Genomic DNA, 24,661 nt, shown 5'->3' with positions numbered 1-24,661 from the left:
ATGAGGAGAGACTGGCCAAGGAAGCAAGAAATTTCAAACCATTTTTCCGATATGTGAAAGGGAAACAACCAGTGAGGGAGGAGGTGGGGCCCCTGGATGAGGGTGACCGGAAGGGAGTGGTGAAAGAGGAAAAAGAAGTGGCTGGTAGGCTAAACAAGTTCTTCTCGTCGGTCTTTACAATAGAGGACACAACCAGTGTGCCAGAACCGGAAAAAATCTTCAGGGGAGATCAAGAGGGGAAATTATCATGCATGGAGGTAAGCCTCGAAGACGTTCTCAGACAGATAGATAGATTAAGAACGGACAAAGCTCCGGGCCCAGATGGGATCCACCCGAGAATACTGAAAGAGCTCAGAGATGAAACAGCAGAGCTACTGCAGCATATTTGCAACCTGTCCTTGAGAACAGGGGTAATCCCGGAGGACTGGAAGATAGCGAATGTTACACCGATCTTCAAAAAAGGATCGAGAGGCGACCCGGGAAACTACAGACCGGTGAGCTTAACCTCTGTTCCGGGGAAGATGGCCGAATCACTGATCAGGGAAGGTATCAATGAGCATATAGAAAAAAATAATCTGATGAGATCAAGCCAGCATGGTTTCTGTAAAGGCCGATCATGCCAGACAAATCTACTGCAGTTCTTTGAGGGGATAAATAAGCAATTGGACCAAGGTGACCCAGTAGACATTATATATCTAGATTTCCAAAAAGCCTTCGACAAGGTGCCCCATGAACGCTTACTGAAGAAACTGTGGAACCACGGGGTGGAAGGGGACGTGCACAGATGGATCAAAAATTGGCTGGCGGACAGGAAACAGAGGGTAGGAGTAAAGGGGCACTACTCTGACTGGATAGGGGTCACAAGTGGTGTTCCGCAAGGGTCAGTGCTGGGACCGCTGCTGTTCAATATATTTATTAATGATCTAGAAATGGGGACAAAGTGCGAAGTTATCAAGTTCGCGGATGACACAAAACTCTCCAGCAGGGTCAGAACTGTTGAGGAATGCAAAGAACTGCAGAGCGACCTGAACAAACTGAGTGAGTGGGCAAAAAAATGGCAGATGAGCTTCAATGTGGAGAAATGTAAGGTCTTGCACATAGGGAAAGGAAACTCCATGTACAGCTACACGATGGGAGGGAGGGTACTCGGGAAAGGCAGCCAAGAAAAAGATCTGGGGGTATTGGTAGATAACACAATGAAGCCGGCGGCACAATGTGCAGCGGCCTCAAAAAAAGCGAACAGAATGTTGGGCATTATCAAGAAAGGTATCACTACCAGAACGAAGGAAGTTATCCTGCCACTGTATCGAGCAATGGTGCGCCCACATCTGGAATACTGCGTCCAATACTGGTCGCCATACCTCAAGAAGGACATGGCAATACTCGAGAGGGTCCAGAGGAGGGCAACGAGGATGATAAAGGGTATGGAGAACCTTTCATATGCCGAACGGTTGGACAGGCTGGGGCTCTTTACCCTGGAGAAGCGGAGACTGAGAGGGGACATGATAGAAACTTATAAAATCATGAAAGGCATAGAGAAGGTGGAGAGGGACAGATTCTTTAGACTAGCAGGGGTAACTAAAACAAGAGGTCATTCAGAAAAACTGAGAGGAGACAGATTCATAACGAATGCAAGGAGGTTCTTCTTCACTCAGAGGGTGGTGGACACCTGGAACGCGCTTCCCGGAGAGGTGATAAGACAGAGTACAATTCTGGGGTTCAAAAAGGGACTGGATGACTTCCTGGAAGTGAAGGGGATTACAGGGTACAGATAGAGTTACCTTACAGGACATTGAGCGAATGGGGTATGGATATTGTAGGTTAGGTAGGGAACACTTCCAGGTCATGGACCTGGGGGGCCGCCGCAGGAGCGGACTGCCGGGCACGATGGACCCCTGGTCTGACCCAGCAGAGGCAATGCTTATGTTCTTATGTTCTTAAAACAGTCACTGCTTGAAAGAGCTTACAATCTAAACAGGCAAGACAGACAAACAGGATGTCATGGATACAGTTAAGGGGAACGGTCATTCAGCGGGCTGGGTTGGAGGGCAGAGGAGTAGTGCTAAGGATTGAAAGCTATATCAAAAAGGTGGGTTTTCAGTCTGCTTTTAAACAAGGGAAGGGAAGGGAAGAGGCTTAACAGACAAACTCAGGTACATATTCCAGGCATAAGGGGCAGCTAGATGAAAGGAACAAAGTCGAGTTGGCAGTGGAGGAGAACGGTAATGCTAAGAGTGACTTAACTGAGGAACGGAGTTCTCTAGGAGGTGTATAAGGAGAGAAAAGCAAGGAGAGATATTGAGGGGCAGCAGAATGAACACACTTGTAGGTCAGCAATAAGATCTTGAATTGTATGAGATGGCAGATAGGGAGCCAGTGAAATGACTTAAGGAGAGGGGTGACATGAGCTTAGCGAAGTTGGTAGAAGATGAGACGCACAGCAGAGTTTTGCATAGAGTGCAAGGGGGAGAGGCGACAATGCGGGATACCAGTTAGGTGTAGATTGCAGTAATCTAAGCATGAGGTTATGAGACCTTGAACAAGGGTCTGGGTAGTGGGCTCAGAGAGGAAGGGGCAAATTTTGGTGATACTGAAGAGTTAGAAGCGACAGGTCTTAGCAGCTTGTTGGATATGCATAGAAAATGAGAGGTCAGAATCGAAGACCAGAGGAGTGAGCAGAGGAGACTGGAACAATGATAGTATTATTTACAGAGATGGAGGAAAGAGGAGCAGCTCAATCTTGGACATATTTAGTTTCAGATGACGGCAGGACAACTAGGCAGTAATGTCAGCCAAACAAGCAGAGACTTTTTCTTGGACTTTAGGTGAAATTTCAAGTGTAGAGAGGTATATTTGGGAGTCATATAGGTGATACTGGAAGCCATGGGAGGAGATCAGGGCACCGATGGAAGAGGTGTAGAGAGAGAATAGAAGAGGTCCTATGACAGAATCCTGGGGTACACCAACTGCTAACGTGGTAGCAGCAGAAGAGGACCCACCATAACATACACTAAAGGTTCATTGGGAAAAGTAGGAGGCAAACCAGGAGAGGACAGACTCAAGGAATCCAAATGAGGACAGCATATCAAGGATTAAGTTGTGATTTACAGTATCAAAGGCAGCAGACAGGTCAAGAAGGATAAGGATAGAGTAAAGGCCCTTAGATCTGGCCATGAACAAGCCACTACAGACCTTAGAGAGGGCAGTCTCTGTAGAGTGTTGGGCATTGCCACCTGTGTCCCTATTCCCCATTTTGGCATTGCCTTTCTCTGTTCCTATCTACTCACTTTTTAGCATTGCCCCCTCTACCCTTCTTTCATCATTGCCTCCTTTTGAGTGTCTATCTACCCCATTCAGTATTTCACCCTCTGTGTCCCTATCCACCTGCTTTCAACAGTGCCCTCTGCATCCCTATCCTTATAGTTCCTACCTTCCCATTTTCTTCCCTTTGCCCTTGTTTATCCCTATGTACAGCTTACCCCTCTCTTTCCCTGTTCCTATATCCTGTAGCGAGCATCTTTCCCTGAAGTATGGTATCTCTCACCCTATCTTTCTCACCTCAAATATGGTCCCTCACTATCATTCTCTCTTTCTTCTCCTGCTCCCCAGTAAGTCTTGCATCTGACCCTCTCCTTTTCTCCCATTCCCTCTTCCCTGCTGTCCTAGGCTATCCTAAATTTATTTGTAGAGTTATAAGAATAGTTGTCAGTTGTCTGTACAGCACTTGTCAGGGTATACATTAGTGCTGCGCGATTCACGGATTCGAATCGATTCACCGATTCATGTCAGTGAATTAATTCGTTTTTACTTAAAAAATTGGGCTTTCCGATTCACTGACTGACCCTCCTCATCGCGTATCTTTGGGCCTCCTAAAGCAGGAGTAGCAGCGCTCTGGCAGCAAAAAGCCTGTCCTAAGCGCTGCCTCTTGCTGGCCGTCCACTGCCACTGCTGGTCCTGCTTTAGGAGGCCCGAAATCAGAGCTCATGTAGGTGGTGGTGGTAGTGGTGGAGGGAGTGTCAGTCGGGAAGTGCTGCATAGGTGCTAGCGCTGTGGGTACCCTAGACTTCGGGCTTTAGGAGGTTCCCCAAAGGCCGGTATGTTTTCCCCTTCTCCCCACCATCATCCAGCTTCTCCCTGGCCTCCTGGTCTTACTTTCAAAACTAATTACGGCCTTCAGAGGATCCCTTGTGATGTAGTGATTCTAGCAGGCTGCTGTCAGCCTCTGCTGCATGTTCCCTCTGCAGTGGTCCATCCCAGACCAAAACAGGATGTGACATCAGAGAAGGGGTGGGATCGCAGCAGAGGGAATGTGCAGTGGATGCCGACAGCAGCCTGCTGGAATCGCTACATCACCGGTGATCCTCTGCAGGCCGTACTTATTTTTGAAAGTGAGACCTAAAGGCCAGGGGGAAGCTTGATGACAGTGGAAAGAAGGGGGAAACATACTGGCCTTTGGGGGGCCCCCTATGGTAGCTGTTAGAAGTACACGGAGGGAGGGGGTCCAAAGAGAGGGGCATATGCTGGACTGAGGGTGCGGGGAAGGGGAAGAAATAATGGGTCTTAAAACACGAGAGCGAAAGAAATGGTGAACAATGGAATGGAGGAAGGGAGGGAGGAAAAGAAAAGGAGATAAGTTGAACCAAAGGGATGGTGTGGAGGGAGGGGGAAAAGAAATATTGGATGGGGGAGTGTGGGGATAGAGACAAAAAAGGAGAGGTGCCAGACCTCTGGGGGGAGGGAAGGGAAACGGAAGGGGAGGACAGACATGGAAGATGGATGGTGAGTATGAAGGAAGAAGAAAACGTCAAATGGGCAGGAGACCCTGGCAAGCGAGTTAACAGAAGACAAATAGAAACCAGAGCCTGGGACCAACATGATTTGAATAATGACCTGACAACAAAAGGTAGAAAAAATAATTTTTTTTTCTGTTTTCTGATTACAATAAGTCAGATTTGAAATGTGTATCCTGCCAGAGCTGGTGTTAGACAGTGAATATGAGCTAGGACCTAACAGAGAGAGGAAGTCTTTTTTTGTTTGTGTATTCTGTTTACACCATAGCACCATTGTGGATAGGAGAGGGCAAGGGGGTGGGGTGGGTGAAGAGGCTACAAAACATTTGAAAAATCGAATTGGCTCTGTGCAGGAAATTCAAATTGAATGATAAATTCCAGCACTATTATACATATGATCACCACCGTTTCTCTAGACAGGGGTGCTTAATATATATAAAACAATTAAATGCCATGGTTTTTGTTTAAAAATATGTTGACTGTGGTGTTTTAATATTGACCTGGCCCCAAGTTGTCAAGACAAAAAGTTAGGTAATATCAATGATAAAATAAAAAATTTAAAAGAAACTGGTAGGACTGATGATTTAGTAAGGATACCCCAAACAATTATATTTTAAGGTTTCTAATATCTTCCCTATTTTAACTTTACATTATACTATACTAGATTTTTAGCCCGTTACATTAACGGGTGCTAGAATAGATGTGTAGACTTAGGCATTTCTTTCTTTCTTTCTCTCTGCCCCTTGTCTGTTTTCCCTTCTCCCTTACTTTTACCTCCTCCATGTCCAGCAGCACCCCTTCCCTGCTCCCCCTATCCAGCAGTAGCCCTTCTTCATTCCTTTTAACCTTTCCCTGCTCCCCCTGTCCAGCAGTAGCCCTTCTCCGTTCCTTTTACCCCTTCCTTGTTCCCCTTGTCCACAGTAGCCCTTCTCCATTCCTTTTACCCCTTCCCTGCTTCCCCTGTCCAGCAGTAGCCCTTCTCCGTTCCTTTTACCTCCCCCCTGTCCAGTAGTACCCCTTCTCCCTTACCTGCTCACTGTCCAGCATCCGCTAGGCCGGGCAGCCTCGGGGCTTTTGCTAGGCTGGCCTGCTTTACATTATCGAAGTGGGCTGGCCTAGCAAATGCCCCGCAGCTGCTGGTCCGGGGGTGAGAAGGAGAAGCCGGCGTTGGAGATCAGGGCAGGAACGTTGCTGGGGAAACTGCCGCACGCATCGCAAACCGCCGAAGGCTCCTACTGTGCATGCAGTGACATGGAGCCACAGATCAGAGATCACAACCGCACAAAGTTTCAACTGCACATGCGCGCTAAGGGTTTTATTATAGCGGATAGTTCATTATCTTTCAAAGGAAATTAATGGAGTCAGCTGAACTGGTTAATAATTTTCTATTAATTCAGTATTAAGAGCATAATAATAGCCTTACAGGGTAAGACCAAAGGTCCATCTAGCCCAGTAGCCCATCTTCATGGTGGCCAATTCAGGTTACAAGTAATTGGCAAAACCCCCAAAAGTAGCAACATTCCATGCTACCGATCCATGGCAAGCAGTGGCTTCCCCCATGTCTTTCTCAATAACAAACTATGGACTATTCCTTCAGGAAATTGTCCAAACCTTTCTTAAAACCAGCTATGATAACTGCTTTTACTACAATCTTTGGCAACACATTCCAGAGCTTAACTAATCTCTGAGTGAAAAAAAATTTCCTTCTATTGGGTTTAAAAGTATTTCCTTGTAACTTCATCGAGTGTTCCTTAGCCTTTGGAATTTTTGATGTAGTAAAAAATTGATCCACTTGTACCCGTTCTACACCACTCAGCATTTTGTAGACTTAAATCATATCTCCCTTCAGCTGTCACTTTTCCAAACTGAAGAGCCCTAACCTTTTTAGTCTTTCCTCATATGATTGAAGTTTCATCCCATTTATTATTTTAGTTGCTCTTCTTTGAACATTTTCTAGTTCTGCTATATCTTTTTTGAGATAAGGCAACCAGAACTGAATGCAATACTCAAGGTGAGGTCGCACCATGGAGTGCTATAGAGGCATTTATTGGGAAAGGGATTGGGACTTGTATACTGCCTTTTTTGTAGTTATACAACCACATTCAAAGTGGTTTATATACTGCCTTTTTTGTAGTTGTACAACCACATTCAAAGTGGTTTACATACAGGTACTTCAAACATTTTCCCTATCTGTCCTGATGGGCTCACAATCTATCTAATGTACTCGAGGCAGTGGTGGATTAAGTGACTTGCCCAGAGTCACAGGAAGCAGTGTGGGATTTGAACCCACAACCTCAAGGTGCTGAGGCTGTATCTCTAACCACTGCGCCACACTCTCCTCCTCATTATAACATTCTTAATCTTGTTAATCATCCCTTTGATAATTCCTAGCATCTTCTTTGTTTTATTGGCCTCCGCCACATGTTGGGTGAAAGGTTTCAGCATATTGTCTACAATGACACCCAGATCTTTTTCTTGGGTGCTGATCCCCAAGATGGACCCTAGCATCGGGTAACTGTGATTTGGGTTATTCTTCCCAATGTGCATCACTTTGCATTTGTCCACATTAAATTTCATCTGTCATTTGGATGTCCAGTCTTCCAATTTCTGCCTGCAAATTTTCATAATCTGTTTGCATTGAACAGTTTAATGTCATCTGCGAGTTTAATCACCTCACTCGTCATCCCAATTTCTAGATCATTTATAAATAAATTAAATAATACTGGTCCCAATACAGATCCCTGCGGCACTCCACTATTTACCCTCCTCCATTGAGAAAAATGGAATTTTAACCCTACCCTCTGTTTTCTCTCCGATAACCAATTACTAATCCACAACTGAACTTTGCCACCTATCCCATGATTTTTTAATTTTCTCAGGAGTCACTCATGAGGAACTTTGTCAAAAGCTTTCTGAAAATCTAGATACACTACATCAATCAGCTCACCTTTATTCATACCTTCAAAGAAGTCAAGCAAATTGGTAAGGCACGATCTCCCTTGGCTGAACCTTTGCTAACTCTGTCCCATTATATCATGTTTGTCTACGTGTTCCACAATTTTATTTTTTTATAATTGTTTCTACTATTTTGCCCAGTCACCCTCCAATCTTCAGGTACTACAGATGATTTTAGCAACAGTACTGATATTCCTTAAGGGCTCCTTTCACTAAACCGTGGAAGAGCTTCTTACCATGGGCCAGTGAGCTAAATGCTCCAATGTTTATTCAGTTCCTATGAGCGTCAGAGCATTTACCTTTCCAGCCCGAGGTAAGCAGCTCTTCCACGGTTTAGAAAAACCCATCATAAATAATTTAATTAACTATACAGTCATAAAATGATTTGATAGAAACTCTTTCAACTTAGGGCTCCTTTTACAAAGCTGCGCTAGAACCTTAACGCGTGGAATAGCACGTGCCAAATTGCCCCACGCGCTAGCCACTACCGCCTCCTTTTGAGCAGGCCGTAGATTTTCGGCTAGCGTGCGCTATAGCACACGCTAATCTGGTGCGTGCATTAAAAATGCTAGTGCATCTTTGTAAAAGGAGCCCTTAATCTCTGAAGGGGGTACACTAAATGGTGCATGAAAGAAAAGTACTGTGACTTAAAGCTTAGACAACTATTCTCAAATTTCAAACATTTTATAGTGAGATTCAATGTATTCTTCTGTGTATTCTATTTTCATTGGTATCACAGTCAATAATAAAATTGATTGAAAATGTTTTAGCACTATTAAAACAATAAAACCAATCTGTCAAATAATGCTACACTAGAGAGAAATGTACCATTACTGCAAAAAATGTTCTTACCAAGATTACCATGGTAACTAGCTGTATTTGGATTGACTTTAATAGCTCTGAGAAATAGGACTTCAGATTCCTGAAAAAAAAAGGTAAAAAGAAATTTAATAGGTTACAAGATGCCAAAGTACCGGTACTGTGTTCATACAAAAAAAGATTTACTACAGAAAAAAATAGAATCTCTCTCTAATAGAAAGCAAATTTCATCTAGTATTCAGAACTGAAAAGCAATGATTGAATAGGATCATATAGTAAACTCTCAGTTATTCGGCACCCATGGGGATTGGTGGCTGCTGGATAACTATAGTTTCTGGTTGCTTGAGAGTTACTGTACGAATAGTTTCGTCTCCCTTTCCACCTTACTCTATTATCCCCTCCACCCCCACTTATAGGTCCAGCATCTGTTCTTTCCTTCTTTCTGGGACATTTTCTCTCCTTCCTTCTCTCCCTCCACTTATGGGTCCATCTATCTCCCCTCCCCTACTGGACTCTCCCCCCCCCTACATGTCTGGTCCACCTCCCCCCTCCCAAATTTCAGATCCGGCAGAATCTTTTTTTAATTGAAGGCAACATTAAAAAATACACTAGTATTCAGTGCCATTATCTGGATAGTTGACATCAGTAAATATACAGTATATGTAGAAAGTGCGTACATATAGAAAATACTTGTTGGCAGTCACTATATGTGGAGCCTCATTTTACACAGAACTTAGATATCGAAATTCAAACAACCAGGTCAGTATGTGCTCAATTCTGGTGATATTTAGAAAAGGATCTATTGATGTATTTGTCAGAATGTACAGCAAAAGCCAACATTTCACAAATATACACAAAATGAATGGAAAGGACCTGGCAGCTTCTATGTTTAAGTGGTGCTACGTCCATAGCCAGCTGCACCATTTTATAAATGTACATTAAGTAAGTGCCACTCTTTAAGTAGTGAGGTTGCAATTTCGACATGGTTTCATGTTGGAGGTGGACAGTAACTACATGGGAAAAGGAGAATGATTCCCTTAATACCATGTGCAAAGCCTTGAAAAAGAATGAGCACTTTTTAAAATCCTATGTGTGCCTTGATTTAGTACAAAAATGGATATGGAAAGTTCTCCTCATATACACATATTCACTTTGTAAAATGGGGAACACATGCAGATTTTAGTTCCAACCAAAATATGCCCCCTTGCCATCTCTGCGTGGTGTGTGTCTTATGACTTTTGACAGACATTTTCAGTTGAAAAATACATACCTTGTATTTTTGGGATTTTCCAAGTACATTTGCCAATGAAAACATAAGAGAATGGTCATTGGGAAGTAATTCGAGGGCCTCTCTGCCAACTGCCTCTGCCTGTGCCAAGTTACCTGAATAGAGAGAGCACAAAATCATATATGAAATAATTGTATTTACAATTCATTTGTCCAGTTTTCACCTACCTGTTTCCAGAGGCCAGCTGCTTGGGTATATCTATCCATCATTCTAGATGAAGGCTTACAAGAAAGTGACACTGAAGTGCTAGAAATAGGTCCTATAGTGTCAACTGTTCATTTATTTATTTAATTCGTTTTCCCCAAAGAGATCAGAACGGGTTACAGGTTAAACATACGTACATAATTTCAGTACAATTTTAGGATACAAGTTTTTATCTTAACCTGACACAAACTAGGGGTCTAATATTAATATATGTGGAGGGGCATAATCCAAAAAAAGTTTAAGTCCCCTTTTGGCCTAAGGCCTTAAATGTTGAAAGTAGAAGCAGGGAAAATGTCCATTATCAAAAAAAACATCCAAAAGGAGGGTTTTTTTTTTTATAATGGCATGCCTCTACGTTCAGCTGTTTAAACGCCCAGACCACCACTACGTCTACACTTATACCATATAATCAACCTAAAAAAAGCCTAAGCCCCAAACGTCCAAACAAGGGCTTTTAGGTGAAGGAGGAGCCAGTCCTTCACCTAAAAGCTGGATTCTGTAACCGATGTCTGTCAAAAACAACACCAGTTACAGAATCCACCCCCCCCCCCGACAACATCGGGGCAAAAGGGAGTCCAAGCCCTCTTGCCCGCGGCACCAACGACCTCCCTGACTACGATTGGGGCAAGAGGGAGCCCAAGCCCTTTTGCCCTGCGATCTCCAACCCTACCCTGCGGCACCGACGACCTCCCCGACTATGATTGGGCCAAGCCCTCTTGCCCCGTGATCCACAGACCCCCCCCCACCCCGAGTCCGATGGGGCCAGGAGGGAGCCCAAGCCCTCCTGGCCCTGCGATTTCCAACCCCCCTCCCCCCACAAGATACGGCCAGGAGGGAGCCCAAGCCCTCCTGGCCATGCGACCCCCACCCCATACAAGATCAGGCAGGATGGATCCCAGGCCCTCCGGCCCATGTGCTTAAGGCCCCGCCCACAGGAGGAGCCTAAGGCTCCTGGGCCTATTCTGGTTGGCCCAAGCACCTCAGGCCCCACCACTGCAAGATTTTACAATACAAATTTTCCGTGCGTGACACATACTAGTTCTGGTACCAATATACATTGGCCCCTTCTGGTGATTAAGGCAGGTCATGACCTGTTGGGCCGCCGCGGGGGCGGACTGCTGGGCAGGATGGACCTCTGGTCTGACCCGGCAGAGGCACTGCTTATGTTCTTATGTTCTTCCATTTCTTTGTAGTCCATCGGTCAAGAACAGGGGTTTAGGTGAAGAGGTATGTTTTTATTGCTTTTCTAAAGCCGAGGAGTCCTTCAAGGGATCTGTTCTGCGGGGGCCGTCAATTCCAGTGGCTCAGTATGAAATGGGAATAGGTTGGCGGTTTGCAGTCGAAGGGCATGGCCAGGGGGCGTTTTGAGGTGTATTTCATCCTGAAAATGAAGGGACTGGTTCAGTATGTAAGGCCATCACATAGCCCGGTGCCATGTCGTGTAAAGATCTGAACCCTAGCATCAGGCCCTGGAAGACACGTTTGGCTACGGGCAGCCAGTGAACCAGCCTGGGAGACAGGGTCACTGGCACTGAAGTTTTTTAGAAGCCTGATTTCTGCATTCTGAACATGCTGGAGACATTATACGTTCTTCGCTGTGAGACCGCTGAATAGCGCATTGTAGTAATCCATGCAGGAGAGTACTAAGGCATAGAGTAGTTGCATGAAGTCAGACTCTGTAAAGTAGTTCCTTATTTTTCAGTTGTCGCAGGTAGTAAAATGAGGAAGATACCACTTGAGAGATATGGTCGGAAAGTGATAGGTTGCAATCAAGGAATATTACTAGGCTGCGCATTTATGGCTCCTTTTAATAAGCTGCAATAGCGGTTTTAGCGTGCGCTCTAGACGCTAATGCCAACATTGAGCTGGCGTTAGTTCTAGCCACGTAGTACGGGTTTAGCGTGCATGGCAACGCGCACTAAAAACGTTATTGCAGCTTAGTAAAAGGAACCCTTAGTCTTTTGCAGTTATAGTAGTCGAATCCCAGCGCAGTGAGGGATGGGCGAGTATGCATTTTTTGCAAATCCAAAGGAGTTCCGTCTTGGAGGCATTTTGTTGTAGTTTGTTGATCAACATCCAGTTTCTGATTTCGAGAGGCAGGTTAGGAGTTTCCCAATCTGGGAGTCATGGGCTTCTCTTAGATGTCATTCGTCAAGTAGTGAATCTATTTGATATTTTTGGGCTATGTTTAGAACAGGTCTAATCTAGAGATTGAATAATAGGGGGGATAGCAGAGCCCCTTGTGGAACACCATATTTGATCGGTTTTGGTTTCAAAAGCACGTCATTGAGCAAAATGCTTTGGGATCTGTTATTCAGGAAAGAGGAGAACCATCGTACCACAAAGTCTCAGATTCCAATTTCATTAAGCTGCTCAATGAGAGGGTGGTAAATAGTGTTGAAGGCCGCGCTGAGATCCAGTAGCACCAGAAGAACATCATTACCCTTGCCCATGAGTTTCAAGCAGTCGTCGATGATGTTGAGAAGGACGATTTCAGTAGTGTACTGTGGAATTTCCAGTAATGTGGAATTTCCAGAATCCTGATTGGAGTGCATTCCATGAAGCACTTATATCTGCCTGCCAAGAAATTTCAACAAGGGTGCCCTCCCCTACTGCACACAACTCTACACTTAGGCTCTGATTCTGCAAAGTGTGCCTAAAGTTAGGCCTTTGTAGAATCGTGCTCAGCGATGCTCAGCACTGTTTCGATGTCCAGTTTTTTCAGACGTCCTTTAGATAATCAGGTTTTAGGCAAGAGAGTTAGACATCCAAACAATGTCCTTAATGTTATAATATTTTATTATTATGATGTTATTAGAATCTTAATTCAAATCAATAGGATTTTTTCAAAACTCTTCAACAGTTGATACTACCACTGGCTACTTCTAATGTAGTAGTGGCGGGGGACTTTAAAATTTTACTAGGATTTTTATCCAGTAATGGGTCCATAACAGCATTAAAGTCATTAGGGTTGGACAATTTAGTTCAATCCTGTGGATTGAAGGATATATGGTGGATTCTTCATTTTGATGCTCGGGAATTTTCTTTCTGCTCCCATGTTCACAAGTCATTTTCATGAATAGATTATTTTTTTGTTTCAGAACAATTAGTTCAGCAGGTAACAAAGCCATCATAGACCCAATTATTTTATCAGATCATGGTGGAGTTTGGATTGAATTTAAATTTGCTGAACAGGATAGTGGTAGACCTGTGTGGAGATTTAATAATACATTGTTTGCAGACTCAAACTTTCTTGAAGAATTTCAAATAAAAATGAATGAATATTTTCAATTCAATGCTTCAGAGGAAATCTCATTGGAAACATTATGGGATGCTTTCAAAGCTACAAGGGGACAAATAATTTCGTATTCAGTACATATTAGAAAACAAAGAAAAAGAGAATTTTCTAATTTGGAACTTAATATTAAGGAATTGTAGTTCAAATTGGCTATGAACTGGGAACCAATTACATTACAGGCCCTCTTAAAAGCAAAATATAAGTATAATGAGATATCTTCACAACTGGCCAGGAAAGATTTGTTTTCTCAACAGGCTCTGTATTATGGAAACTCAAATAAGGCGGGAAGATTTTAAGCTAATTACCTTAAAGCAAAAAAATAAAAAATAGAAAAGTAAAAATAGTTGCGATTGAAGATGAGAATGGTGAAATTCATTCCCAAATTGGAAACATTGTAAAACAATTTCTGAACTTTTATAAAGCTTTATATTCTTCTGAGTCTTATTCAAATAGGGAAATTGAAGGTTTAGAGTTTTTAAAGTTGATCAAAGGACCAAAAATTTCTGAGCATATAAAGGGAAGTCTGGAGGCGCTTATATCAATGAAAGAACTTCAAACAGCATTGAAGTCCCTTAGAGTTGGATCTGCTCCAGGTGGTGATGGATTCATTGTAGAGTTTTACAAATCATTTCAAATTACCCTATTACCTCATCTATTAAATTTATATCAGGCTCAACTAATTAAAGGTTACATCTCAGGTACTATGGCAGAATCTTTAACAATTGTTTTGCCGAAGCCAAATAAAGATCCTATGTTGGTTTCGAATTACAGGCCTATTTCTTTGATATATGTAGATGGTAAACTTCTGGCAAAGTTATTGGCTTTACGCTTGGCCAAGGCTCTCACTTATATTATTGGTATGCACTAAACGGGATTTGTTGCTCAAAGACATTCTTCAAATAACACTAGACTGGCTTTTAACAAAAGCCATGGAAGATCCTGCCTTCTCTGTATCCTTGGATGCGGAGAAGGCCTTTGATCGGGTAGAGTGGACCTTCATGTATCAAGCAATGGATTGGTTTGGTATAGGATCTGGATTCATACAAATGATTCAAACCTTGTATAGTTCCCCTTTCGCTAGATTATATATTAATAATACTTTTTCAGAACGCTTTCATCTGGAGAGGGGACTTAGACAAGGATGTCCATTATCTCCTTTGCTGCTCAGTATTCAATCTTCTGCTCTGACCCAACCGGAAACAGGAAGTTGCATCAGAGCAGAAGATTGAACTTTGAGCAGGCGCGCATGCGCGGCTCTTTGAAAGCGCGCCGGTCGCCGAAAAAGAAAGCCGGCAAACTAAGGAGAGCTGGAGAGAGGAAGCTGGTTAAACGATCGAGCCGGCGTGCGGGTGGGGTATGCGGGGACCGCGTGTTCCGGCTCACACAAGGAAGGAGGGGGGTGAAAGGGAAAAAGTTTCTCTTCCTTGGAAATAGATTCTGAAGTGACCTCATCAAAGAAGACCAGCACCAAATGTACAAGAAATCCCTTAAACAATGTCAAAAGAGCCCAAAATAGAAAACTGCTACTGCCTTGAGACTCCATTATTGAAGGAATCAACTTGAAATCACAGAAGAGACAGGAAAAGGTTAAATGCCTCATGGAATCCTCAGGTACAAAACACAAAACAAATTGTGAATGAAATCAGAGCAGACAGTTATTATTATAAAATTGATGTCATTATCCATCTGGAAAAATGGCGTACTAGAAATAATGCCTCAGCAATACAATTTTCAGAAGTTCTATTTGCTCATGGTAAGGGAGAAGAGAGACTGCTAGTGATGGTGGGGGGACTGATAGAAGATATGAAAGAAGGGTGGTAGAAAGGAACAGATGGTAAAGGAGGGAGGGAAGGGTGGTGGTGGAAAGGAATAGAACAGACATTGAAAGAGGGTAGAGAGGAACAGACCCTGAAGGGAAATGTGGAAGGCAGAGTGGGTAGAAGACGCTGGAAGGGAAGAAGACAGATGCCAGACTATGGGGGAGCGGAGGGAAGAAGATGGGTGCTAGACCAATTGTGGGAGGGGGTGAAGGGAGAGGCACAGTAACAGCAAATGGAAGAAGCAGAGAGAAGACACACAGTGGATGGAAGGAATTGAATGAGAAGATGTGGAAAGCAGAAACCAGACAACAAAGGTAGAAAAAAAATTATATTTATTTATTTTTTGCTTTAGGATAAAGTAGTATATTAGTTGTATTGATAAAAATTTATAAACAAAGCCCTGCCAGCTGAACATCTCTTTCTCTAGTTCAGCAGCAGGAACTTTGATTTATAAAAAAGGAATAAGCTAAATATTGCAGTACTAAGGCTTATATGGATGCTGCGGGGACGGTGACGGGGCGGTGAATGGGATGGCAGTGACGGTGACGGGGCGGTGAAAGGGATGGCAGTGACAGTGACGGGGCGGTGAAGGGAACGGAGGTGACGGGGCAGTGCAGAGGATGGTGGGCCGGGGACGGTGCAGTGACGGGGACAGATTTTTTCCCCGTGTCATTCTCTAGTTCTAAACTCTATACTTTTGGGGGGTCTTGGTTTTTCATTCTTGTTATTCTGTTATTAATGAGTGTTTCCCATGTTAGAGGTGGAATGCATGATATTCTGCTGGGGGAGTGGGTGGGCAAGGGGGCTGCTAGGGGGAGCAGGGTGGGTAGGCGGGCTGGATTCTGTTAATATGGAAAATTTTGATGATCTGGATTTCCCTGCTTACTGCTTGTTTGATTTGTAATCTCTTGGTATGTTTGTTTGTCTTCTACAGCATGCTGTTCTGCCTTTTTATTATCATCAATAAGAACTCTCTACCTCTGCACCTTTGGAAATAGTCACCTATTGACAAATTCAAAGTAAATTTAAAAACTTTCTTATTAAAGGATGTTTATGATAAGTAATTCTTTAAATTTCTAAAAGAAGGAAGAGCATACTCCCTATCTATTTTATTGACCTTAATTGTTTCTCCTATTGCAAATTGTATTTCTTCCCCTATTCCTCTTGTTTCAATGCATTGGTGTACTCTTATCCACAAAGGGAATTTGACCCATGAACACCAGAGAACCAGTAGAACAGAGAATTCAAATAATGAAAACACAAATGTAATGCATACAACTAAATGAAGATAAATCAAAATAGACTAAACTATTTTCCAGAGAATATGGGGCTCTTAATTAAAAAAAAAAAAAGTCTAGAAAGTGGCCTAAATGGGTACTTAGACGATCAAAAAGCCTGATCGTCCAAGCACTAATAAAGGATAGCATAGAGCAACACCTGGAAAATCACGACCTGATGAGAGCTAGCCAACACGGCTTTAAGAAAGGGAAGTCATGCTTGACTAATTTACTTCAATTTTTTGAAGAGGTGAACAAACAAATTCATAGCGGTGAACCGGTGGATATAATATACTTGGACTTCCAGAAAGCGTTTGATAAGGTTCACCACGCAAGGCTTCTGAAGAAACTACAAAGCCATGGAATAGAAGGAGATATACTAAGATGGATAGGCAAATGGTTAGAAAACAGATTGCAAAGGGTGGGCATAAATGGGAAGTTCTCGGACTGGGAAGAGGTAACGAGCGGTGTACCCCAGGGATCGGTTCTTGGGCCCATCTTGTTCAATATCTTCATAAACGACCTAGAAGATGAAACAACAAGTAATTTAATTAAGTTTGCGGACGACACAAAACTATGTCGGGTGGTTGGGACACAAAAGGACAGAGAAGAACTTCAGAGAGATTTGAACCAGCTAGAGAAATGGGCAGAAAAGTGGCAGATGAAGTTTAACATAGAAAAATGCAAAGTGATGCACCTGGGTAAGAAAAACAAGGAACATGAATATAAAATGTTAGGTATGACACTGGGCAAGACCGAACAAGAAAGGGACCTGGGGGTACTGATAGACAGGACCCTGAAGCCGTCGGCTCAATGCGCAGCGGCAGCAAAGAAAGCAAATAGGATGTTGGGCATGATAAAGAAGGGAATCACAAGTAGATCGGCGGACATCATAATGCCGCTTTACAGAGCAATGGTCAGACCACACTTGGAGTACTGTGTTCAACACTGGTCTCCCTACCTAAAGAAGTATATAACCCTACTGGAGAGGGTGCAAAGGCGAGCCACGAAGCTAGTAAAAGGTATCGAGAATTTGAGCTAAAAAGAACGCCTCAGAAAATTGGGATTGTTCACCCTCGAGAAGAGAAGACTGCGAGGAGACATGATAGAGACTTTTAAAATACTAAAAGGATTTGACAAAATAGAGCAAGAAACATCGTTATTCATATTGTCAAATGTGACTCGGACAAGAGGTCATGGACTGAAACTGAGGGGCACCAGGCCCAGGACAAATATTAGGAAGTTCTGTTTCGCACAATGAGTGGTGGACGCTTGGAACGCTCTCCCTGAGGAGGTCGTGATGGAAACCAGCATTCTGGGATTCAAGAGCAAGTTGGATGCACACCTTCTTGCAAATCACATTGGGGGATACGAGTAAACAAGGTTTCTCAGCAGGGAACACCTGGCTTGGCCTCCGCGGGTGCGGGTCGCCGGACTGGATGGACCTAGAGTCTGATCCGGCGAAGCCATTTCTTATGTTCTCATGTTCTTACCCATAATCAAAGCTGGTTTTAGATGTATCTAAAACCAGCTTAGGCCTTTCCCCTGCCTCTAAACGCACAGAGAGAAGAGAAGCATTTTTAGAGAGGGGGGAAAGGTCGGGCAGTGGGCAAGAGGTGGGCCGATCTACACCTAGGCGTACAATACGTATAACCAAAGATTTTGACAGGTTGCCTAGTCAGCATTTGTACGTTTTGACTTAGACCGAGTCAAAACAGGTATAAGTGCCGAAAAAGGGGCTGCTGAGCTGATGGCGGCTGGCGCGATCAGTTCAGCGGCCCGGCAACCTACCTACCCCACCACCGCAACCATCGTGGCAGGAGAGATACCTCATCTCCCCTACCGCGATGCGATCATCCCTAGACCCGAACTGCCGCGACCCACGGCAGGAGAAATGCCCAATCTCTCCTGCCGCGGGTTGTGGCAGTTCGGGTAGAGGAGTGATCGCACCCCCTCACACACTATCGGGGCAGGAGGGAGCCCAAGCCCTCCTGCCCCGCGGCACCCCCGAACCCCGCGACACAATCAGGGCAGGAGGGAGCCCAAGCCCTCCTGCCCTGGTGAACTGCGACACCCCCCCCTCCCGCTGACATCGGGGCAAGAGGGAGCCCAAACCCTCTTGCCCCGCGGCACCCCGAACCTCCGACTCGATCAGGGCAAGACGGAGCCCAAGCTCTCCTAGCCCAGTGATCTCCAACCCCCCTCCACCTCACACACGATCCGTCCAGAAGGAAGCCCAAGCCTTCCTGACCTGGCGACACCCTCTAACCCTCCCCACTAAAATACGGGCAGGAGGGATCCCAGGCCCTCCTGCCCTCGACGCAAACCACCCCCCACCGACCCTCCTGGCCGGATCGTGTGGGGGAGGAGGGGGGTTGGAGATCGCCGGGCCAGGAGGGCTTGGGCTCCCTCCTGGCCCCATCGGACTCGGCGGGGGGGGGATTGGGGATCGCGGGGCAAAAGGGCTTGGGCTCCCTCTTGCCCCGATGTCAGCGGGGGGGTCGCGGTTCACCAGGGCAGGAGGGCTTGGGCTCCCTCCTGCCCGGATCGTTGTAAGGGGGGGGATTCTGTAACCGGTGTTGTTTTTGATAGACACCGGTTACAGAATCCAGCTTTTAGGCGAAGGACTGGCTCCTCCTTCGCCAAAAGCTCTTGTTTTGGACGTTTGGGGCGTAGGCTTTTTTTAGGTTGATTATATGGTATAAGTTTAGACATAGTGGTGGTCTGGGCGTTTAAACAGCTGAACGTAGAGGCAGGCCATTGTAAAAAAAAAACTCCTTTTGGACGTTTTTTTAATAATGTACATTTTCCCTACTTCTACTTTCAACGTTTAAGGCCTTAGGCCAAAAGGGGACTTAGACGTTTTTTTTTATTATGCCCCTCCACGTAAACAGGCTATGTAATTATAAAACAAAAATTTTCAGATAATTCACTGTGTGAAGAGACACCCGAATAAGATGTGTACAAAGTACCTTTTTAATATTTTCCCCCACTTTTCCCCCCTCCCTCCACCTCTCATTCATAAACTTAGCCAAAACATAGTTATCCAAAGTAATAACTCAAAATTAACAATAATGTACATATTTATTTGTTGAGAAGAAGACTGTAAACCTTATGTGGAAGTACCTAACCAGAAGGGTTCCCAAGTAAGCCGTAAACTGGGTTCATCTTTTTACCAATAGAAATCACAAGCATCTCTGCACCTCCATAAGAGCTAAATCAAGCAAAGAGTACTTCCAGTTAATGAAACTCAGAGGATGTTTCACCCTCCAGAAACATAAAATTATCTTTTTCCTTCAAAAAGATCTGCTGATTTTTAGGAAGCAGTGGAAAGTCAGGACCTCCCTGGAAAAGTATATTAAGAGGTATGAAGATTACAGCCCCAGGTATAATAGTCCATAGAAATTCCAAACCTCTTCCAAAAATTGGCAATCAGCCTATAATGCAAAACATATGACCTAGGGTGGCCTTTTCAGACTTGCATTTAGGACATGAGCCATCTGTTGCCATGTAAGCCTTGAAAGCTCTCCAAGGTGAAATATGAGTTCTCAACAGAAATTTATACTCAAGCAGTTAAGAAGTGAGGACGCTGAAGAAAGAGCGCCCACTGTGAACTCTTGAAAAAGCTCTGTCTGGGCGAAACGGGTCCTGTTGGAAGAAAAATAAATGAACGAATTATCCAATATATTTGGTTTGTCTTACTTCTGATATGATTTGAAGAGGACTGTTTACCTAAATCTTGAATGTACAATGTATTGGAGGTGGCTGTTCTACATTGATAGATTCAGCCATACATTACTTTCTCTAACGAGGTGGAGTTTTGGACTTGTCAAGATTGATTTACCTCACTATCATCTTCTTACACCCTTTGAGTAACAGTTAGGGAATTTCCAAGTACCTATCTTATTTATTTAGTTTTTATTTATTGTATTTTTAATGCATCATTTTTGTAAACCGCTTAGAAACCTCACGGTTATTAGCGGTATATAATAATTAAATTAAATTAAATAATGATGCACCTGAACATATGAAGAAAAAAGAGGTAAAGAAATGTTGAACAATGATTGTAGCTTGGCGAAAGTGTGCATTTTACCTTTCCCATTAAGCATATCCCCACCCACCTTAGCCCCTGTTGGTACCATTTACAAAAAGGCATAGAGTGTAAGCCAGGTGTAAAGTCTTCATTTCCTATCAAGGGAAGCAGAGGCAAGGAAGAAGAAGCAGAACCGTTTCCAGAACCACTTCTAACTGCTCCGCATATATTGTCATATAATGGTATGACTGTATTGACTGTGCATGTAAGACACAAGGTCCTGAAATGGGAAGTAATATGATGTTCTCTATCTCCAGAGCCCATATGCTAAGTTATATACTTTCAGATCTACCCCATCCTCCTTTAGCACAGGGGAGCATCAGCACATTTAAAAATATTCAGATGCATTATCCTTTCCATAAAAACTTTGAAAGGGCTCGATAGAGATTACACAAATCCCTGTATCTGATGAATATAGGAAATGATTGAAAAATATACAGCCACCTGGGATCAATAATGTATTATGTAAAAAGATGTGACCTGATAGAGACAAGGGCAATGTCTCCCACACCTGAAACTTCACTATTGTGGATTTCAAAAGAGGAGTAATATTATCAGCTTAAATGTGAACTTCCAGGTACCGTATGCTTGTAGTAGCTTCCTGAAGTAGGAAACATGCTCCAAACTAAGAGACATAAATATTAAGAGGTAATGCCTCTGACTTAGAAACATTGAGTTTTAAACCAGACATGGTTCCAAAATCTTGGAATATCTGCAGGGTTGGGCTTAGTGTAGGAAAACAGGAGTTCCTACAATAGACAGTATTATATCATCAGCAAAGGTCATACATTTAATACCACTGTGTTTAATTTGAACACCAGACACCACAGCATCAGTTTTAAGCCTGGCTAATAAGGGTTCCAAGAATGGAAGGAATAGCAAAAGGGACAGTGGACATCCCTGACGAGTACCAGAACAAAGAGGAAATGGTGAAGCTGCATGACCATTAACTAAGACTGCTGCTAAAGGAGAGTCATATAGTAATTGTAAGGCAGACAAAAAGAAACCCCCAAAGCCCATATGCGGAAGAAGAGAAATATAAAGCACCACTTTATTTAGTCAAATGTATTCTCTGAGTTGAAGCTTAATGCCAAAGCCAGTAATGAACACTGTCTGCACCACTCCAAGGCTAACAATTTCTTCACATTATCACAGCTTGACGCCCCTTAACAAAACCAACTTATTCTTCCTCAATCAGTCAAGACCTTCTTCTTTGCCAAATAGTCCTGTCATTACACAAGCTAGTATTTTTAAATCAACATTTGTAAGAGAAATTGGCTGATATGGTGCAGAGAGTAAAGGATCCTTGCCTGGTTTGGGAAGTACAGTTATTGAAGTATGATTAGAGTGTACTAGAAAGCCCCCTAATGAAATGGCTTGAGTATAATGTCTATAATGGACCCATGAGCTGATGTAACATTTTGTAAAACTCCCCACTATAGCCATCAGGGCCTGGAGACTTATGCAGTTTAAGGTGTGCAATAGCTGACCAAATCTTTCCCTGTAATGAACCCACTGAAGCTCCTCTTGTTCAGACAAAAGACAATAGTGGCAAAGACAATTTGTTATGCCATGAATTTAGGTGTTCTGTAGAATAAGTAACCTCTGAGGAGTATAAACCTTTGTAAAAGTTTATAAATATATCCTCTAAAGCAGACTGATGATTCACTGTTTCTTGGAGTTTTTAAGAGCCGAGATACTCATACGACCACTCCAAGCCTTTGTGAAGTTGACCAATAGTATACTAGGCTTGTTTCCATATCTATATAGTTGGTATTTGTATTACTGTATCAACCTCATTGTCATGGCATAAATTAAGGAGTGTAATGCAGATTCCTATTAGCCAAGGTTGGGAAGTGTTGGTATGAGTGAACCTTTCAATCTTCTACACAAAGACTCCAAATGGAGCAGTTGAGAAGCGAGTTGTTTCCTTCTCTTATTAGTGTAGGAGATTAGTTCACCTCTCATAACAGCCTTCGCCATACTCCAGAATAGGAGAGGGTGATCAGCATGCTTTTTATTGTATTCACAAAAATCTCTACACTTATGCTCCAAAAAATCTCTAAAACCCTTATGATGTTGGGATGGGGGATTAGGGGCGGGGTGTAGGGCTCCAGCTGATCCTGGCAGGGGTAATCCCCTTCAGTTGAGCCAGCAGGAATCCCCGAAACCGGCTCAGCTGATAGGGATTTCTCTGTCCCGATCAGACAAGGTAGTTGGGTACGTCTTTCACGTGCACATTTTTATTTTTGAAAATGATAAAAAAAGGTAGCTATCCTAAGGACCAAAACTTATACCTAGGTCATTTTCAAAAATAAAAGATAGATGTCCGGTAGCTTTGAAAATGGACATTTTTTTCTCCTGGGTTTGTGGACGTCCTGTCCAAAATGTCCATCCTTAGAGACATATGTTCCTATCGAAAATGGCTCCTCACATATATACCATATATTAGGGGTTAAGTGAGTCTTTGTTATAATTTCCACTTTGATTTCACTGTCTTTTATGAGAAGTAGGTGCAACAGAGATACACTGACAGGAGAAAGGATTCTTCAGTAAAGTTTGAATAGAATGGATGAGCCATATGTGAATATAACAACAAATGAGTGCTTTTTAATAGGAGAAACACTTCCTGTAGTGCTTCTATGTCATTTTTTACAATATTTATACTGTTTAAAACTTACAGACCTGCAAAATATTATAAATATAGTGCACCTTATTACTTTTAAGTTATTTTAATTTATGTTTGATGAACTCTCACCTTGAGAGAGGAAGTGCATAAAAGCATGACTCTTAGAATGCTTGTCAGATTCTGTTTTTTTCTAAGTGGATGCTGCCATCTGCATGTGACTACTGAGTATTACTGGTTGAGTTGCTACTTGTTAGTTTTTTTTAGAATATTTTTTGCAATGTGCCTTTGTTCATCATTTGTTTATATGTTTTGTTATGGCTATGTATGTGTACATGTGTATTGGTGTGTTTCTCTACTTTGTATTTGTGTTCTTGGGTCTGTAGGTATCTGTATGTTAATCAGTGATGACTCTGTGTATGTCTGTGACTGGGAAAGTAGAAAATAGAGGCAGTCTGAAGAGAGTGTTTCCCTACCTGCAATGTTTCAGGATTTAAAAAGTTTAAACACTGCAGAAGCTAGACTATGTCACCTATATTTTATGTTTCCACATATTTGTTGATGACTCAACAATAATCAAATCTAATCTAATCTTTGGTTTATATAACGGGACATCTCCCAGTGAAGCTCGACTTGGTTCACATATAATTAAGACTAGAGTACATAGCAGAAAACATTAAAGGAAGAACTAATTAAAAACTAAAGTACATAAGAAAAGTATAAGAAAAATAACTATAATATTATCGTTTCGTTGAGGCTGTAGTTAAACCATTTAAAAATTGCGAGAACAACAAAGTTTTCAGGAATTTATGAAATAATTGCATCTGGCCTACAAGCCTAATGGAGTCAGGAAGTTCATTCCAGATCTCTACAAACTTGAAAAGAAAAGATTGACTCAGCTTCCCAGCAGATTTAATTCCCTTAAAGGAAGGTAAGGCTAACATATTTTTGTATGTTCCTCAAATGGCAAAGTCTAAGGGTATTCCAACATAAGGAGACAAAAGGATCAAATATTCCACAGAGAAGCTTGAAGATTATGCATGCGCATTTAAACTGGATCCTAAAGCGAACTGGGAGCCAGCGAAGTTTTATCAACAAAGGGGAAACATGATCATACTTTTGTTTCCCAAAAATGAGCTTAGCTTCAGTATTCTGTATTAAATGAAGTCATTTTAGACTGCTCTGCTTAATGCCCAGATAAACTGAGTTACAATAATCTAGCTGAGAAAGCACAGTGGATTGTACCAATACTGAGAAATGTTCTTGATGGAATAGTGATCTGACCATCTGTATTTCTTTATTTATACCCCGCCACAGTAAAACTTCTTGCCCAAAAATAGCTAAGAAGAAAAAATTTAAAAATAATTTAAATTGAATCAGGTTAGGCAGACTGGATGGACCATTCGGGTCTTTATCTGCCGTCATCTACTATGTTACTATGTTATATTAGAATCACATACAATACAACAAATCAAACATCAATATAACATA

The 24,661-nt window shown here is 42.8% G+C and overlaps 1 protein-coding gene across 5 annotated transcripts in view; it reads right to left on the bottom strand.

The window, feature by feature from the left end:
* TMTC4 (transmembrane O-mannosyltransferase targeting cadherins 4) overlaps positions 1-24,661 on the bottom strand; it is a 275,681-nt gene that overhangs the window by 11,527 nt on the left and 239,493 nt on the right. For all 5 annotated transcript variants that reach the window (XM_033948831.1, XM_033948832.1, XM_033948833.1 and 2 more), the window contains 2 exons: positions 9,835-9,947; positions 8,598-8,667 (listed from right to left, as the gene is read on the bottom strand). In XM_033948831.1, coding sequence (XP_033804722.1) covers positions 8,598-8,667; positions 9,835-9,947 — 183 coding nt within the window. The remainder of the gene's footprint in view (positions 1-8,597; positions 8,668-9,834; positions 9,948-24,661) is intronic.

Source organism: Geotrypetes seraphini, chromosome 6 (genome assembly GCF_902459505.1).
Source record: "Geotrypetes seraphini chromosome 6, aGeoSer1.1, whole genome shotgun sequence".
In the NCBI taxonomy this organism is placed as follows: domain Eukaryota; kingdom Metazoa; phylum Chordata; class Amphibia; order Gymnophiona; family Dermophiidae; genus Geotrypetes; species Geotrypetes seraphini.
This window is presented reverse-complemented; position numbering and strand designations above follow the sequence as displayed.